The sequence below is a fragment of the Protomyctophum bolini genome (assembly GCF_963924005.1).
Source record: "Protomyctophum bolini genome assembly, chromosome: 7".
NCBI classification, from domain to species: domain Eukaryota; kingdom Metazoa; phylum Chordata; class Actinopteri; order Myctophiformes; family Myctophidae; genus Protomyctophum; species Protomyctophum bolini.
In genome coordinates, this window is record NC_137868.1 from 20227464 (window position 1) to 20247128 (window position 19665).

The following is a 19665-nucleotide window of genomic DNA, read 5'->3' on the forward strand; positions in this document are numbered from 1 at the left end:
TCGACATAATGGGGGGCACTAGTAAACAAAGTATATAGGGTTTAAGTGGTTAATGCTGTATACTGTATGAAACCTAATATATAATATGGTATAAACCCTAGCCACAATGTCACGCTGCTAACATGCATAAAGAACCGTGTGACCCGGATGATTTCATTTCTTTCTGCGTCCATGGATGCATCATTCCAAGAAGGGTATTTACCCAGTTTACAAAATGAGGTGGCAAGAGCATTAGAGCAAGCCTTTCTTGGCTAATTTCAGAGAATGACCCCTGAATGTCATGGATGGAAAAATGGATTATCGAAAAGAAATGAAAAGAAACCCCCAAAAAATACACTGGTAAGATGAGAGCGAATTGCTTCTGCTATAGACTCTGCACAGGATTGGGCTTAGCACAGAGGCTTCAGAAGCAAGCTATAGACTCTGCACAGGATTGGGCATAGAGCACAGAGGCTTCAGAAGCAATTAAGCGTGCTTTTTGGTTTGCTTGTTTTCTTTGAAAGATTTAGGGGAGAAAAGGCTTCTGTTGGGACACGGAGCCAGAGAGAGGAAGTACCAGGACGACAGCAGCGGCAGGTCCCACAAACGCATAGAGAAGACCTCCTTCCAGAGACAGCCAGCAGCTGAGAGAGGAGGAGGAGGAAGAGTGAGACAGGGATCCCAGAGAATAAGGGGAGCAAAGAGAGGAGATGAAGTGTTGGGTGAAGAGACGAGGGTTGGGGGTTGTAAAGAAGACAGAAGGTGATGGAAGTAAAGGAATGAAATGAAAGAATGGTAAAAGATAGATGAGATGAGATGCATTGGGGTGAAAGACAGAATGAGGAGAGGAAGAAAAAGGTTTTAATTACAGCCATGCCACACGTGCAGTATACAATAACCTTACCTTAGCAATTTGGGAAGACAAAGCATACTACATTGCAGATCTATCGAGACATATGTGACACAGGCCAGCACTTTGGTCCTCAACTCGATTTTTACAGATTACAGATTATTACAGATTATTAAAGTACAGAATGTAAGCTTTCATATGATGTATCATTCAATGAAATTGGACAATAACTGAAGGAGATATGACCATCTAAAACTTGTTGAAACAGATAACAGATACAAATGCAAAGTAGAGAAATTTCCCTTCAAAGATTCTTCAGATTTTAGCACCTCTGGAATGGGTGTGACAATAGATGCTTGTCCACACCCCTATGTCTTGCATAATCACTCCCCCACCCACTAACCACTCCCCCACTAGGTTACCTGTCAATGACAGTTGAGTGGACACACTGTTTTACTTGAGTTAAAGTAAAGAAATGTAGGACTGAAGTTGTTTAGTGTATGTTTTGTAATAATACAATCTAAAAAGTAACTAGTAGGCTAACTGAGTTTTCAATGGATATAGGCTATGTAGTTTTAGACCAATGCTTTTACATTGTGTTGTAAATACCTGCAGTAGGCTACACTATTTTATGCAGGTCTACAGTACTTTAAGGCAGCAATCAAAGTCAGACAATTGACCCAGTATTTTAGATAAATAAAACCGACGCATCAGGCTATGATGCGTTGTGCGCTTGTAGATTTGCTATTTTTAATAAACATCCGTTCACATGCCTGCATGGTTTCTATTTAGTGTGCAAGGCTTACATCCGGTCTAAAGCCCACCCACTGTATGCGCTGATTTCCATACACAATCCGTATCCTCCCCTCACCGGATGTTGAATTAACAGTACTAACGGCCATATATTTGACGATAATCTTTTACACAAAACGAATTCCCGACATTTCCTTTTCACTTGATACCGTTTCGTAGAGACGGCCTACACAAACGATCTGTATACCAAATGAAAGCCCGAATTTCGTAGTTTATATAGTATTTTGATTTTTTTTAAATGAGCAAAAAATGAGCGAGTTATAATTTAAAGAAAAGACGAGTGTTCTTGGCTATTTGCGCCGCGGGTGGAGGAGGAACAAGCAGCAACAAGCAATAACTTCCATGGCTATGAAGCAATATAGCACTAACGGGCAACGTTTCACATGTATTATTAGTTTTATACATTTTAGGAGTGAAAACATGTGTTTAGATGCTTATGACAACATCTCAGCAGTTAAGACAATGTCCCTCTGTTAACACACGACAGCTAGCTAACTAGGCTAGCTAGCTTTTAGCCTGTTGTTGTGTGATGGTGGAAGTACGGTAGAAATAGCTTCCAGGCTGGGAAGCGTATTTGAGCGAGTAGCTACGTGGTTTTGTTTATTTTCCTGTAAAGTATAACCCAAAAGCTCCTCCATACTATAGCCATGTAGAATAATTATTTGTTTACAAACACAAGCACGCTAATGGGCGGTGACCAGAGCGTGAAACCTCAGGACAAAGAGATCCCAGGACCAATCGAAAACAACATGCAAATCTCAGAACTGCGCTTCTCCGGTCCCAAAACATTGTTAAAAAACAAGCCTACTTTGACATATAAATGTATACGTTTAATTTGCCCAAATGAACAATCTGTTGGAATAAAAACCTTCTTCAACATTCAAACTGTCTTCATATGAAAAAAAAAAAAAAAACACATAAAAAAAAAAACGATTTTATTTTGACCATTTAGACCATTTCGTTCTGGCGAGTTGAGGCACTTTTTGCTGGCACCTGTCACATATGGTTTGGAAGTACTGCAGATGGTAATGAGTCTAAGGCTGTAGAAGGCAGTTGCACTCACTAGTTGGGCGTTCCGTATCCCTTAGCCTTAGTGAAGCCCACTGAAATTGCCACCACCAGGGCAGGTAGTCCTAGGAATGAATAATAAAAGGTATATTGGTCATTGCTCGACTGTAAAAAGTGAAGAAAAACAATGACATATTTTACATACAGTGCAGAGAGAGAGAGAGAGAGAGAGAGAGAGATAGCATTTAAGTCAGGCAGAAAACCTGTATATCCATATTTTTTTATCCATATTTTATACTTTGTTGTATGAAAGTAACGGAAATAGCGTTTGTGGTTTATAACAACATGTCCAAAATAGGGACGGCAGGTTCAAAGTGGTGAAGTCTGTGAAATATAAAACTAAACCATACCATACTTTAAACCCTACTGTATATACATTTTGACCCAGGTCCCCCAGGGGTCTGTATACTTGGCACCCACCTTACAAATACTTGTAAATCGGCTACTACTGTCGAATGTTCGCCTATTATGACATGCCTAGAACAGGGATGCTATGGTTCATGTGGTTAACAAGAGCTTGTGACTGATAACTGATAATTACATTGGATCCGTTTTTTTTGACATTTTCCTGGAAGGACCCGGTTTCGACCCGACGTAGCGCATGTAAAAATGAAAGCAAAATAAAAAGTCTATGCCCACCCCAGCCGAGGCACAGGAAGCGCTTGCGTATGATGCGGTTCCTGAGGCGGCCTGTCACCGCCATGTAGGACTGCCAGGCCTCCGTCAGGACCCAGCAGAAGGACGACAGGAAGAAGAAATGAAGAAATGCAGCGACCAGCGTACATAACACCTGGAAACACACACGCACGCACACGCACACACACACACACACACACACACACACACACACACACACACACACACACACAAATATAGCATGTTAGTGCTCGGAAATATATAATAAACGATATGTTTATATAACCAATAACGGACTTAATCTCGCTCATGTAGGTTAATTGACTGTGATGTGTTTCTTATTTTTGAGTGGTGCAACCACTCCTACAACCAGCAATGTCCGTGTACCTGTGTGTATACCTGTGTGTAGTCATGAGCACGAGTGGTGTGCGCATGCGTGAAATTGGAACGACAGGAGTATGTGACTTATTAATACCAGTAGGGGGCGCCAGAAACAGAGAGAGGGGTATGCTGTGCCTGCTGCCTGCTAATGAGAGAGAGAGAGGGGAGTTGCACCACTCGGTTCACACGTGTGTGATTTTTTAGACCAGTGCCCGGCTGTAGTGCACCGGCAACAGCTGTGTCCCTTTTATGCCCATATATGGAGATTTATGTATCTGTCTCTCTGTGTCCCTCTATCCCTATTTGGAGTTCTGTGTCAGGAATGCCTGAATATGTGACAGTGTTGTGATGTCATCCTGGTCAACCGTGGGGGTGTGGAACGTGTGTGTGTCGATTTTGACACACGGTTGCGGTTGTCGAGTTACGTGGATTACACACACACACAGACTTGGTGCATTTATAGATGGATATCAACGAATCGACATGAAAAAGTAAAAAAAAAAAATCTGCTAAATCTGATTAACCCCTTAGCCTTGAATTATACTTAATGGCGATATGATGATGTGAAGTCATATCGCCCAACAGAAGTTCACACAGAGAGCCTCTACACAAATTGTTCAGCCGTTTGGCGTAACAACGAACCAGCCAATCACAGAGCAACTGTCCCTGAGGCTATGGCGTAACGATTAATAAGCCTATTGCAGGCCACAACAGCCCAAGGGATGTAGTCTAGCCTAATAACCAAACTTTTGTTATCATTTTCAGAGCTCTTCAGGGCAAGGATTTCACTCATATTTTCCCCTAAAAATAGAACAGTGTTTTCACTCACATTAGACCCTAAAAACAAATATGTGCAAATTAGAAAAACTTATTAATGCAGTGTGTGAGTAAAGATTATCATCTACCGTAATATTTTCAATCCAAAGTAATTTGGTCAAAGTCAACTTTTTTGTAATCACAATACACTATTATAAGCCACATAAGCCATGCCTGTTCATAATTGCAAGCAATCCTAAATCCATTATTGTCATCGGTTTGGGATAGTTGTAATTGCGTATTGCCTCTGGACAGCACGCACGGAAGAGAGAAGATAGAGAAAGAAAGAGAGTGAGAGGGAGCTAGTGTGTGTGTGTGTGTGTGTGTGTGTGTGTGTGTGTGTGTGTGTGTGTGTGCGTGCGCATGCCTGTGTGCGTGGGAGGGCGAGAAAGAGAGACAGACAGAGGGAGCAAGCACTATTTGCAGGCACTTCACGAACACACTTATATTTTACAGTCTATGGAACACACTTGTTTCTGGCCAAAGAATGTCGCAATTGATACGACGGACATTCTTTTATTCATACTGGTGGTTATAGCACCTATCGTGACTTTTGTAACACCACTGATTGATGAAGTGATGCCAAGCGTCGCCGCTTCCTTTATCCGTTGTTTCAAATGATACTCTGAAGCAGCGGCGGAGCCAGGACACCTTTGTGGGGAAGGCCTGGACATGTCATCGTAGGCCCGGGGGTGGCCAGCGGCGGAGCCAGGACACCTTTGTGGGGAAGGCCTGGACATGTCATCGTAGGCCCGGGGGTGGCCTGGCAGTGCAAAGCCTCGCACATGCCACAAATGACGTGCGATTGAAAGACAGTTGGAGAGTTGAATAACTTCTTGAAATAATTAACCTGAAATATTAATAGACAGTCTACATATTTATTTATGTTTTTACACTTTTAGCTTAGATACGGTCCTTTGTCACCCTACTTTGATTACGACTTATGTTGCAAGATCAATCAACATAACAGGCAACAAGACAAAACAACAAGACAACAATAACAGGCTAATAAAGCTTTAAACACCTGTTAATGTCATTGTATTTCAAATAGTGTCTAGTTCTGAAAAGTATCAAGTTCAAGCGACCAGTCAAGGTTATCTCATTCTCAGGCGATTTCTGTATTGTTAGTTTGCAGAGAAAAGTCCCTCCACACAGCAGGATGTTAGAGAATGGTTAGTGCGGCTGGTTTGGAAAAATGTTTGCAGGACAGCTGTACAGTAGGCTACTCGATTATTGCGGGGAGTTCATTCTGATCTAGGCTATTCTCTTTTTGATGTTATCGATTCGAGTTTCAGCGATCACAATCCCATACAAATCACATGGATGGGGCATTTAAAAGTTATTTCATGCCAAAATCGTTATGAAGCAGCAACGGGTGCCTCTTCTTTCTCCCCTAATGGGGGACTGCGGGTGCAGAGCTGTTTTTTCCCCAGCAGCGGTATTGGTGTGTTGTTTTAAGACTGAGGGACCTTGTTGTTGTGCTGTTTATAGTGTGTGGCTCCTTTTCCACTGGGGTTGTACCGGTTCCTTCTTTTTGTCTGTCTAATATTGAACCAGTTCAGAGTATTTCCGCTGAAAATGAATTGGTTCAGAACCCGTAAATTTGGTTCTGAACTGGAACCAAAACATGGCCACCGGTTCCGTGAAAGCACCAAGGTTCGGAAACATCTAGAACGGAAACAGTTCTAGAATCAAAGTTATTTTGGTGGAAAAGGGGCCTGTGTGTCATGATGTCGCAAAGCGGGTTTGTGTGTGTGAATGGGGAGATGGACAGATAACCTCTCAGAATACACATTGACGCAAAAGACTCAAGACATCCACCGGACAGCTGTCGGAGGCAACATGCAGGCAGGATGTACATGTATGTCGGTCTGTCGGCATTGAGTCGAGGGGCGATAGCCTACTTATATCAAATACACAAACATCTTGGCTTAAGGAAGGCACTGCTTCACTCAGATAAAGCCTGTGAGTCTACAGTGAATCTGCGCCTACTTAGTACTCCAGCCATATTCTATACTATTTGTAAAGTTCTTGCAGCTTTGAGGCGGTTGGCTCTTACCTTATTCCTGGTCTGTGTCTGGCCAATGAGGATAAGGGCATTGGATGAGATGATGGAGAGGCAGAAGTTGATGAGGATGACCGAGCGCTCGGAGCGAATGTACCTGAGGTGTGAAGAAAAGAGAGAAACACACAGAGGGGTGAAGTGAAGATCACGGAACATTAACTGAACATTTCACGGTGGACAGATCTTGTATGGACAGGCCTCTGCTATCAAAGCCATATTAAACACTTAAACCCAATATATGTCTGCTGACGAGGGTCCTCGAGCAGCCCATACTTATGAGGTGGCTCTCTTCTCTTCTTCTTTCTCGCTGAAAATAGCTGAACTACAAACTCACAAGTTTGTGGAACTGCTATTTTTGAAGAATTTTCTCCATTTAATTATGATATGCCTATAGAATAGGGAAGGACGCTAGGGTTGATGACGTGGTTCAGTCCTGCAGCGTCTCATGTCTCACCTCCAGACTGACACGTAGATGATGATGAGCAGCAGCAACGTGAGGGAGGACACCCCACACCCCACGATCAGCGTCACGGACGGCAGCTGTGTCTTATCCATGTTCTGCAAGGCAAATGGCCACAAAAAGAGAAAAGAACAGAACTCAGAATCAAATGCAAGACCGGGCGTTTTCGTATACAGTACATGTACCAGGGGAGTGGCAAACATTAGTAAGATGCCTGCAAGCACGCACACAAACACAAGCACGCACACAAACACATGCGTGCGTGGCTGCGTGCACACGCAAACGCCCGCACACACCCAGCGAGGCGTTTGATAGCCGGGGCTAGAGAGAGTCTGGCAGGCTGCGGTTCGGGTCTCAGCTGGAGAGCAAGGTGACTCCAAGGTGATTCAGCACAGACACACTCAGCCTCATAGCCAGGGTAAAACAGCACTCCAGAACAGCTTGCAACCAACAATATGCTTGCACGTGCCACGTGCACACACGTACACACACATACACATACACATACACATACACACACGCACGCGCGTATACGCCATCTACTACCGTGAGCTCCAAGCTAAAGTGACGAGCATTCAGATGAGATATGGTTCTGTGTTGAAGCACGCCTTACTCCTCTAGTCTGAAACGTTGATGACTAAATACCATCTCCATGCTAGCGCAGCCATTGTGTTGGTTGCCATGGCAACGCTGTAACATGGCAGTGGCAGTTGCAGCAAAGGCTGCAGTATCAGGCTGACCCTCCAACAGCATGGTGTGTTGAGCTGTACGCCTGTCTGTGTGAGTGTGTGAGTGTGTGTCTGCGTGCGTGCGTACGTGCTTGTTGTGTGTGTGTGCGTGCAAGGTGTGTGTGTGTGCGTGCGTGCGGCCGTAAGTGCGTGTGTGCGTGCATGTGTGCGTGCACACGTGCAGTCAATGACTGAATAACGGTTTGCTAGCTCATTGGCAGCTACTGTACTGTACAGTACGGCCATCTTGGCTCATTCCTGTTGCAGACTGTAATGTTAAAAGCTGTTTCCCTGACATAAGCTGGTCCGCTTTGCTTCTTTTCAGTCCGAGACTGATATGGACTTGGAAGTTAAATGTGGCATCCTCTCCTTGAGCCTGCAGCACCGCACGGCATCACTAAACCTCCGTTTAACCATCGCTGTTAATCGGAGGATTGCTATTAGCAGGCAGCCTGCTCCAGAGTATTGTCTAGTCTAGACTAGACGTGGGGCTGGAGAGAAGATTAACCTGATGGAAACCTAATTGGGGCAATATTGTCCCAAATTAAACTATGGCGTGCGTGGCTGTAAATTTTGTTTTATCGAAGGTGCTGAAGTGATTATGTGTGGGAGCTTCCAGCGGGGAGGTCGGGTGATGAGGACAGGGCAGTGAGACAAGGTGAGGACAGGGGACATGGACATGAGGGTATCTCTCCACCCCACCCTCAGGCAGGAGATAATTGGCTGAGTTTATAGCCTGTCTTGTCTCCAGGTTTGATGTGCGTGCCGGGGCCAAGTTAATTAAATCCCCCTGATTAATCTGCACTGCAGTGAGTTCCTCCTCTAAAAGGAAAGGGGGGGGGGGTTACGAGTGCAGTGGAACGGAAAAGAGTCCGCTGAGACCGGCAAACTTTTACTGCCTCCTCTCGACCAATGGCGGGGATGGGCCGGCGGGTCTTGCGAGAGAACTAACCCTCCAAAACACTCTGATCAAAACATATGAATCCAACCACCGTCACTGCAGGCGAGAGGCGCTCTCTCTATTTATGAGGAAGCAGTGGTCAAAGTCCATCTCTAAAATGTTTCAACTAGATTTCCGGGAGTTTCAGCGACACAAAGAAATCCGATAACGTGGCGCGGACGTCCCAGGATGCTGACATGCTTGTGATGTTCTAAACAGCACAAGGAGCGCTGCCTGCCCTTTGGCCATGCATGCGTGCCTCCGTTTTGACCTATTTCTCACTCCCAAGGAAGTGGGCTAATTGGCCAAAGGAAGGTCTGCAGGTGCTACAGAACCCACTTTCCCCTGATAGCACACATTCAAGACCAAACACACAACTACACAGAACTACACAGGCAGCAAGCAACAAATACAATCACAAGCATTCATCTCCCCCCCACCCCCCACAACAAGCCATGGAAAGGCAGCACACTGGGTTCAGGTTCAGGACTCTGGCTTTCACTGCAGTGTATTTTTTTCCTGCCTTTCCTTCTAAAGCCTGCAGCTGAGCATGGTACAGCAAAATGGACAGGAGAGATGGCAGGAAGAGACTGAATGACGGATTGAACAGAGGGGGGGGGAGAGAGAGAGAGAGAGAGAGAGAGAGAGAGAGAGAGAGGCCTACGGTGTATGGATGAACGATGAAGAAGTGCAGTGGAATTATGAGGAGAGCGTAGGGGGCGGCAGACAGAAGTGGAAGATGGGGAGAGGGGAGAGAGAGAGAGAGAGAGAGGCTGGGGTAGTTATCATGCTGGGGCTGTAGGAGGCTAGTTGCAGACAGAGGGGCTGGGCCATTTAGGAGCTGCAATGTGTTGCAGCAGGAATAATTTGCATGGTAACCATGGGTGTCTCAGTCAAAACCATCAGCATAAAGAGGGGGCAGGGATAACAGGATGAAGCTGGAGCCAGGAGTAGACTAAACACCCACCCTTTTCCTCTTTTGGGGCAGAGGCTGACTCAAATTGACACAATTTTGCTTCCCTTCGGCCTTAGGGCATGGGAAGCCCCCAGGCTGAACGGCCTGTCACCTGTCCAGGTACAGTCAGGGTGACTGGGAGGAGGTTGCCGGCTCGCTTCCAAGGAGAGGCAGCAGCCATCACATGGTGGAGGAAGAAGCTAGTTAGCAAGCATAAATGCTATACCGCTTTCTTGCTACTGCTGCCACTGTAGCACACAGCCATGCACAGCACCTCTGCCCACGTACTGTAAGGCCTACACACCTATCACACCTCTCGCTTTCTCTCCTGGTTCCACACCATCAGTGTTTGATGCTATAGCTAGCCGCAGCACTGACAACAACGCTTGCAAAAATGACACTACTACGGTATACGTTTCAATGCCTGGCAGCACCGCTATCCAGCCCCATCTTTAGTCCCTTTAACCATCAACCCTTCATTCTATATCCTCTGGTTTTCCATGTTTGTTACACAGCCATGAGGATTTATTTATTTTATAACTCAAGGCATTTGACCCTAATGTGCTGCCTGTGTCTGCCTCTCTCCTTTTAAGGACGTGCAGCAGCCAGCTAGCCACCATGCACCGCCACAAAGAGCATCACATCCTCCCAAGTTATATAGCTTTAAGACAGCCTCTGGTGCCCATTCTGTTACCAGGGCAACTAGTGAATAAACTGCTTCAGAGGCAGTTTCCAGTCTAATAATAACTAATCGCGCTGAATGAAAATTCCACACACAAAGACACTGCCCTTTTCCCCAAAGAAACTGGGACACACGTATGTTTCACTGTGAGATTCTGCAGTGATTTCCTTACAAACATTTCCTTCAGCCAACACCCCCTCGCCATCCAGCATATGTCCATCTGCAGTCAATGTATCAGATTGTGATGGAATTGTGTTTCACAGCCCTCAATTTTTTGTATTAGAACGCTCTGCACATTTATTTGATTGTCATGCGGCACACTCTCTCTCTCTCCATATGGCCCGGTAACCATGGAGACATGTGAAGGAACCACATGATTGTCAAATGTGTTACTGTTAAGATATGCAAATGTGGACATCAATTGTTAATGTTATATACAGGGGAATGCAGGCATGGCGGAGTGTTAGAGATCATCATCTAAAAAGAAATCTTCAAATGTTCCTCACAACAACAGCAGCATCCCGGTTCACCATGTAATGTATGCAAATCAATACATTTTTTTTGCCAGTAAACATCCTGTGCATTGGGGGTTGGAAATGTACACAGGTTTGCAAACAGCATTTCTTTCCTTTTTGAATAAATAAAATAAACGCTAACCTATATTCTCCTCCTTGCACGGTCCAGGTGGACAGATCATGTCAAAGTCCTTTTATTTAGAGAACATTGCCTTTTGGCATGTCGAGTGAAGCAGAGAGAGAGAGAGGGGGGAGAGAGCGAGAGAGAGAGTGAGGGGGAAGCGAGAGGGAGGGAGCGCGCAAGGGATCTGTTGATATGTAACGACAATGACGCCCTTTTCCACAAAACACCGGCAGATACATAACTGACAAACTCACACAATGCCACCCGTTGCGGATGCCTTTTTAGCAATGAATAGAAAAGCAAAAAATGCGTAGGTTGTTGGGACTTACCATGTCGGGATTTAGCCGTGCTAAAATGGCGAAGGTGGACAGTCTGTCACACACGCATTTGGTTCTCAATGTGTCGACAAGCACGGCTCTGCAGCCCCTGGCAGACCAGGACCCGAGCAGCGAGGAGCTGCAGAAGAGAAGAGAGAGAGAGAGAGAGATCGAGACGATGCTGCGGTGAATGAATGAGAACAACCCCGGCAAAAAAGCGATTCAAATGCTATCCCCACACGCTACACGTATATTCTCCACCAGCAAGCTATTTAACCCTAATCCACACTTTAGATACATCTCCTAAGCGAAAGCAAACGCGCAGAAAACGCAGTTCATGTGATGAACGCAACGCAACGAACGGTCGCTGATGTGGCGGCGTGCGGCACACAGGTTTCTGCTTGGCCAGGTTATTATTGCAATGGGGTGGAAATATAGCACCAATGAAAGTGAAACACCCCCAAACTATATTAAACACAATTAAAATATCAACAAAAAAACAATAATAACAGTACCTACATATTTTTCATGAAGTTAATTTATTGCAGCTGTTATTAATAATAAAAGTATTATTTTGTTAAACATAAGCATATAGTCTATAGCGGGCCAGCAGCTGCAATGAACTGAATTTAAGTACCAATAATATCTTTGCACTGGATGGTGGACTGACTGACCTTATGACTTTGCTAAAGCAAAGAAAAAACTAACAAAATGCAGTTAATTTATGAATTTAATAACTAATTAACTAGATTATATTAATAGATAACGCCAGGCAAAAAAAGGAAAAATCCATTCTCTACAGAAAGCTGTGATTGAGCATTGCTTTGTTTTGGGTTGTCTTGTTCCTCGGGAATCCAGATTAATTTGTCATCCACTGACAATAGCAAGCACTTGAAACGTCAATCAGCAGCCTGCATGTTTTTGAAAGACAATGAGAAATCTATTGATTCGATTTAATCCTTGTACAAACTAAATAAAAGGCAAAACAATGTGCCAACGTTTAATTCAGTCATGCCTTCAGACATGCATATAGGCTACTGTACTGTGTGTGTGTGTGTGTGTGTGTGTGTGTGTGTGTGTGTGTGTGTGTGTGTGTTGTGTGTCAAACCACTTTCCTTTCGGGGTTGACATCACAGACACTCCCTGTATTGTGGAGATTTACTGTGGCACTCTGCATTGTAAGGTCTCTCATTTATTTAATTCAGACATCACCGTCATTGTCATTTCCAAAACAATCCACTGTCATTATCACCATTATTCTCACTGACACTTAATTCTGAACTTTTTTACTCACAAACTTCTTGCTACATAAAAACGACTTACAGTAGGGCTACAGTTAGCCTGATTCCTGAGGCCCTTCATAATATTCATGGTCTCATGCTAAAGCCTCATTTATACTATTATATTTTTAAGGACCCCCATATATTTGGCCGTGGACCCCCATCTGAAAATGTTTTGTTACAGGGACCCCCAGAAGAGAAGATTGATGTAAAACCAAAATATAAATCATTCAAAACATTGTGTCTGTTAAAAAAAATCACACTCGTGTGTCACACATTCACACACCAATTGTGGCAAGCTATAGCACCGACCAACTCATCCTAAACAAACATTAAAAGTCCATAGACTTGTCTGCCATTCGATTTTTGTTAAAAGTGCTCTAAACACAAAATTGAAAGTCCATAAACTAGCTGCACTGTTGCAAGAGCGCCCCTCACTTCACATCAGTGTGATTTTTGAGGGGCCCTCCTATATACAGTTTTAATGTTTGTTTTTAGTTCAATGTTTGTTTTAAAAACGCCATTGACAATGAAGGGGAGAATTTACGTCATCTCATCCCTAACACAAACATTAAAGCGTTTTTTTAAATTGGCCTCAGGTCTAAATAGGATAAATCAGGCATAACTGTTTCATTTCAGATGCTTGTGACCCTGACTGCTGGCACATCATGTTTGTTATATGCATCACAGTCGATCTCATTCAATTTAGGCAGATAATGAATTCTCTAAGCAACAGCTAATTCCATGTAGTCCACAGACAAGCATGCAGTTCAAGAAGTAACAACACGATCACACTGTTTCTCTCTTTGAACTTAATTCAACTCTGAGTGTACGAATGGAACCAAATAAATAGTAAGTGTTGATAGATGTAATGCTATTTACCTCATTGCCAGGTCTAAATCTTTATAATTATGTTTACTCTGATGCTATGCCCCAAGACAAATATATATTAACATGCATATTGAACAATCAGACAAGTTAATGCAGAAAGCAAGAGGAGAAAATTAGCTCCAGATCAAGTTGGGTAGCACTTTAACAGGTCTTATAGCTCTGGACTGTTAATCACACCACTTTTTTGCTAAACAATTACCTGTTCACCGACTTCTAAAGTTCACACAGGAACCAATGAGAGAAACATTTCTGCAGGTGGCTCAGTGTTCCAAGAAGAGCAGCAAAATCCATACATTAACAAGAATATCTTTACCTGGCTCCATGGCCAAGTTCATCACCCCCACTCCACTTCTCCACTGACTGTTAAAGGACAGGGTTAAATCAATAACTATCACAAAGATAAACTTTACTGACCCCCACTGGGAAATGTGACCAATTTGATCCATATAAGCATTAAGCAGCTCTGCGCCCAGGGACCGGTGCTTTGGTCAAAGGCCCTGGTGTGACCCTAAAAGCCTCATTATGCTGTACTTCTGCAGTGCGTCTGAAACCCTGCAACATACGTATGCACAATTATACTAGAGATAAACATGCATAATTGCATACTTTACTTTTGAAGTGCTCCTGAGTCATTGATATGTCCTCATGACATGAGGTTTTGGTAGGAGTCTCGGCAGCTATGGCCATTAACCAAAGTTGTGTGTGTATGTGGGGGGGGGGGGGGAGTGACTTATTCCGAAAGCATTGCTGCATCTGAAGCCCATTCTGAAGCGAGCAGAAATCAAGCTTGAGATGAATTGTCTTATTTTGGTGTGGGAGGAAACTGGAGCCGAACCAGAGGAAACCCTCCATAAAGCTAAATTCAAACCTGGATAGTTCAAGCGGCACAATTACATACAAAGTCAATGCAAAGACGAGACGTCTGCGAAGGAGGCGAACTGGGCTGGGAAAATCCAACTTCCAACCAACTCCACACATCACGTCCTGACAGCCAATCAGCGTGGAACTAATTTTGAGGCTCATAAATGATATAGTAGCCACCCTGGGAAAGACCTACGCTGAAAAGACTATCATCGGAAGTTGTGGGATTTTAGCAGAAGTATCACCAAAGGAAATTACGTTGATGCTTTACAAATCAGTTTACATTCTCCACGAATGAAACAAGTGTTGTGATTGGTCGGGAAAATATCGTATCCGGGGGAAATACAGCTGACGGATGTTCCGGAGGATACATCCGCCGATAGCTTCTCTGCCTTACGTTGTGACCAGGCTTTTCTTTTCGCAGATAAGTAAGCCTGGGACCAAGGCTATATAGTAGCAGGAATTATGTTAAATATATTGAACCGAGCCGTCTTTGGTGTTTTCTAGCTCGGCTGTAGATATTTTAAAGGTACACAATGGAACGAGCAGGTCCATTTGGTTACACTCCCAAAGTTAAAGTAGCTATAAGAAATACTATGTCAAGCCAGCCAGCAATGAGTAAAACGCTCCCAAAACATTTTTAGTCAAGCTTTGTCATTGGTAGAAAAACAACCCTGCAGAAATGACTAACCAATCAGGAACCAATCAGGAAGTAGACAGGCAGATCGACCAATGACAAAGATTCTACGAAAATCTTTGAATGCAGATTGCGGCTCCTAGATGTGTCACAGAGACTAAATCATTTTTGGAAGCGTTTTACTCATTGCTGGCTGTCAGAAAACAAAAAAGGTCATTATAATACTGAAAGATATATTGCCACCTCTTACCCTTTATCCCTAAACTTATTTGGCATGTTTTACTAATTTGAAACTTTAAAAAAATAGTTCAAATAGCTGATCTACAAACTCACAACGTGTTGATGTAGATTGGCCAGTTGAACTATTTTAAAATGTTTTAAAATAGTAATAAATGGCAAATAAGTTTAGGGATTTAGGGCAAGATCTCCACTGATCCCTGATCTCCACACTGAAAGGCCCCTGTCGGCACAAAACCGGGGTCGGTACTTGTAGTGCGGCCGCAGTGCCAACCGCTGGGCTGGGCCACCCGTGCCATTTACCCATGATAGAACTATCCCCGCCTAATCCAGGCCCCACAGAAACTCTCAACAGGTTTACAGAGGCAAAGCGTGAACGAGTGTGAATGGTATAAGCGCCGAAAGCCAAAAAAAGGTACAAGGAATGAGAGAGAGAGAGAGAGAGACAGAGAGAGACTGGGGGACTGAGTCGTGTTTTAGCCCCAGGATGAGGCTCAGTGCTGACATTAGCACATCACTGCTAACAGAAATCCAATATATTACAACTCAGCAGCATAGGCTCTCTCTATGGATGACACGATTAGGCCTCTGTCCCAGCCATGCACAGAGGCCCACAGACGGACTTGCCCCACCGTCTAATTGGATCATTTGGTTGGCAATCCAACAGCCCTGCGTGGGAGAAGATGGTCTGCCAAGGATAGCCCACATGAATGAAAACCGGTCTGCCAGCACACAGGCACTGAGTAGGTTTATATGCATGAAGTAACAGGGATACAGCACAAGACCCACTGGCATTTGCCACCCTAGCTTCATATAATTGGTTCCCATTAATAATACTCGTTATAAGATAAGACTGCCTACCAATGACATAATCGTGGTAACCTCCTGCCCCGATTCGATGCAGTCCTTCAATTTGTTTTGCCACTTCGCTACTCAGTCTGGAATAGGGTGGCCACCTGCAAGACCTCAGAAAGGAGGACACTTTTTGCGGGGCTCGCACCCCCCCCCCCCAGATATTAATATTATTACTACTACTATTGCACCTGATTTTCACCACCATCCTCTCCAGCATTATGTCCACAGAGAACATATATTTGCTAATTAAATTAACATTTTTAAATTAGGCTATAGGGTACCACAAAGGCCATTCATTTTATAATCAATTTATTTCATTTCATGTTTAGATACCGGTATGTTTTATGTTTAATCTCTTTCTTGTGGGGTTTTTTATACAGTCTTATGGTCATCGGTGTATAGGACATAGAAATAGAATGAAGCCAGTAGCCTATATGTATGTTCACAGTGCTTTAGCCTCCCTTTCTTTATGATGTCGAGCTCCATATTGCTCATTAAATGTAGTTTTTCATTTCGGCATATTTGGTTTATTTATCTCTGCATTAACTATACTAAATTGATTGTGAGAGCTCAAACCGACCATCCCACTGGCAGTGTTGCCAGGTTTTGGAAGAGAACCAAGCAACCATGTCTATGAAAACAAGCCCAAAAGAAGCCTGACTAGGCTTAGTAGCCTATTATATAAAACAAGCCCAAAGTCGCTTATAATTAAGCGGACATGGCAACACTCCGAACGTCTCCACTCGCTTCGGAGCTGAGCAGCGCTGCAGAGATTTTAATACCCAGGCAGACGACGTAAATGACAGTTATGGCACAAGCACTGTATATCACAAAAAACCGGACAATTATGTGTCCGGCCAGAGGTTGAGGTGGGAGGAGGACAGGTGGGTCTAAAACCGGACTGTCCGGCGTGAAACCGGACGTCTGGCCACCCTAGTCTGGAAAGACTCTGGATCTCCAAGGTAGGCAGGACAAGCCAAAACAAATAAATCGACACAAGGCTGCTGATTGGTCTGTTGTGCGGGTTGGGACAAAAACAGTTTGACATATCAGTGCGCAGCTACTGCTATTTCCCTTGTCATTCACTAAACTCACCCCACACAGCCGGCCTTGTTTTGTACTACTGAATCTGACATAGTGGACTTACTGGACTATTGAATCAAACTAGTGTTTACGTTTTACCGTAGGTTTTTACTCTTGAGTCTCAAACAATGAGAAAATTAAGCATGAACAGAGTGGCACTGGCTGAAGAGTGAAGACCCTAACCCTACTCTGATTTGTTGGAACATCCAATCAGCAACAACGTTATGTTTACGAGTCAAACAGGAGGCTGGCCAGACTGAGTAGCGAAGTGACAAAACAAATTCACGGAGCATAGCGAATCAGGCTGGAATCCAGGCTATAATTGTGGGATTCTAAGCTACAATCTATCTTTTCTGGCAAAGTTAGCACACTGAACCTGCCAGCAATAGCTGCCAGCAGCAATATAGAAATACTCTGTTACAAATAAAAGTCCAGAATTCGAAATGTACTTGAGTAAAAGTACAAAAATGAGCATCACACCTGTCACAGACATGCGCAGAGCAAGTTCAGTCAGGAAACTCAGTGCAGTTGCTGCCGGCCAATAATTGGGCCGCCTCAGCATCACGATCTCATTCACATGATTCACTTCATCCAATCACACACTCATTCCGTTTTCATACTGGCTATTTAAACTGGAAGTTTGCACTGCTCAATCTGCTTGCTTACTTGCTGCTGTACACTGATACTGCTGCACTGCTGCCAACCCATTTTGGGCGGGAACCCCTTTTGGTGTTTTAACTAAGCATTATGTTATACTTTAGCTATTGAAAAATATTTTAGAAAAATTGTGAAAATGCGGCACAAATCTTTGAATATATATTCTTTCAGAGCGAACGTTTTTTTTATTTTGACGTCAGGCCTAAATGGGTTAAACTTTTGCTGCTCACCCTCCTCCCCAGCAACCACCTGTCGTTTTGGATCTGCTGTTTAGGTACGGGGGATTCGGAGTGGTTGGGACTGATGCGTTTGATCTCAGTACCTAAAAAGCAGATCCATTTCATCGCCGAACCATAATAATATATTGCTTTGCAATTTTATATTCAATATATATTCCATCAATTCTTGAGTTGTCCTGACTGAAGTATTGGCTTAAAAAAGTGGTAATTGTAGAATGTCCTATTTCAAGTTTTCAAATGTGTAAATGTGACGCATCACAATGTGAGGTTATAGAATCATCTATTTTCATCACAATGTGAGGTTATAGAATCATCTATTTTCATCACAATGTGAGGTTATAGAATTATCTATTTTCATCACAATGCGTCACAATGTGAGGTTATAGAATCATCTATTTTCATCACAATGTGAGGTTATAGAATCATCTATTTTCATCACAATACGTCACAATGTGAGGTTATAGAATCATCTATTTTCAAATGGTCGAAAAGTATATAGGGCTGAAGTGGTTAACCCATTTAGGCCTGACCTCAAAATAAGAAATCTTCTAAATCCTCTAGTTTTCTGAAATAAATATTTTCACGATTTTTCAAAAATAGCAGACCTACAAGCTCGTAGCGTGCCACTCAGTGGCGCGCTATGAGCTTGTAGATCTGCTATTTTTCAATAGCTAAATTATAACAAAATGTTTAAAACACCAAAAGGGGTTCCCGCCCAAAATGGGTAATCAAAATCTACAAAGTAACTAGTAACTAAAGTTTTCAAATAAATGTAGTAGTAGTAAAAGTACAATATTTGGATCCGAGATGTAGTGTAGACGTAAAAGTATTGGAAATTGTAAATACTCAAGTAAAGTAGAAATACCTAGTACAGAACGTAATTGTACTTTTAGTTACTTTCCATCACGTTATGAATCAGCTCCATCTGCCTATGTTTGAGGGTAGGCTATTTGAATAATCTTTAAATATAAGATCATAGAAACGTAACATTGAAATGCAAGAAAATGAAATAAAACATATTCTCCTCTTCTTCTCTTCATATCCTCCAAAACCAAAACTATTTTCTACAGTACAGAAACACTTACAGACTCTTTTTTTTTCTAAATGTATTTTTAACCGATGTTATGTCATCATGCCAATTGATTCCTTCTCACGCACATGTCTGTGTTGTCACTGCTCTGCTGCACAACCTCCGTGGTTGGTGGGCATGCAGGGACATTTACCACTGCTCCACCCATGAAGCTCCTGACAAAATACATTTTCAACTCTCTGTTGGCCTCATGGTAAAAAGAAAACGTCAAATGATTATGAATGAGAGACGAAATTAACTGTCAGTCAAAGAAAAAAGGCCAAACTGGAGAAGCATGTATATGCAGGGAAGCCGCAGGATGTGGATTCAGATTGAGACTTTCTATACTTGTACAGGACCACTGTGGACTGATAATGATTTTACATCACAGTTACGAGATTAACAGAGCACAAATAATGGCTGTGTAATTTTTGGAGAAATTGAGCGAGCGAGAGAGAGAGAGAGAGAGAGAGAGAGAGGAAGGGAGGGAGGTTGAGAGAGAGAGAGCAAAAGAGAGAAAGAGAGGG

The 19665-nt window shown here is 43.3% G+C and overlaps 1 protein-coding gene across 1 annotated transcript in view; it reads right to left on the reverse strand.

Annotated features, from left to right (window-relative positions):
* The window catches only part of adgrb1a (adhesion G protein-coupled receptor B1a), a gene marked incomplete at its 5' end in the record, with an annotated part of 84569 nt that overhangs the window by 12303 nt on the left and 52601 nt on the right, over window positions 1-19665 (reverse strand). The window contains 6 exons of the mRNA XM_080768229.1: window positions 557-623; window positions 2706-2775; window positions 3350-3500; window positions 6603-6705; window positions 7063-7166; window positions 11342-11468. Of these exons, the coding sequence (XP_080624355.1) occupies window positions 557-623; window positions 2706-2775; window positions 3350-3500; window positions 6603-6705; window positions 7063-7166; window positions 11342-11468 (622 nt within the window). The remainder of the gene's footprint in view (window positions 1-556; window positions 624-2705; window positions 2776-3349; window positions 3501-6602; window positions 6706-7062; window positions 7167-11341; window positions 11469-19665) is intronic.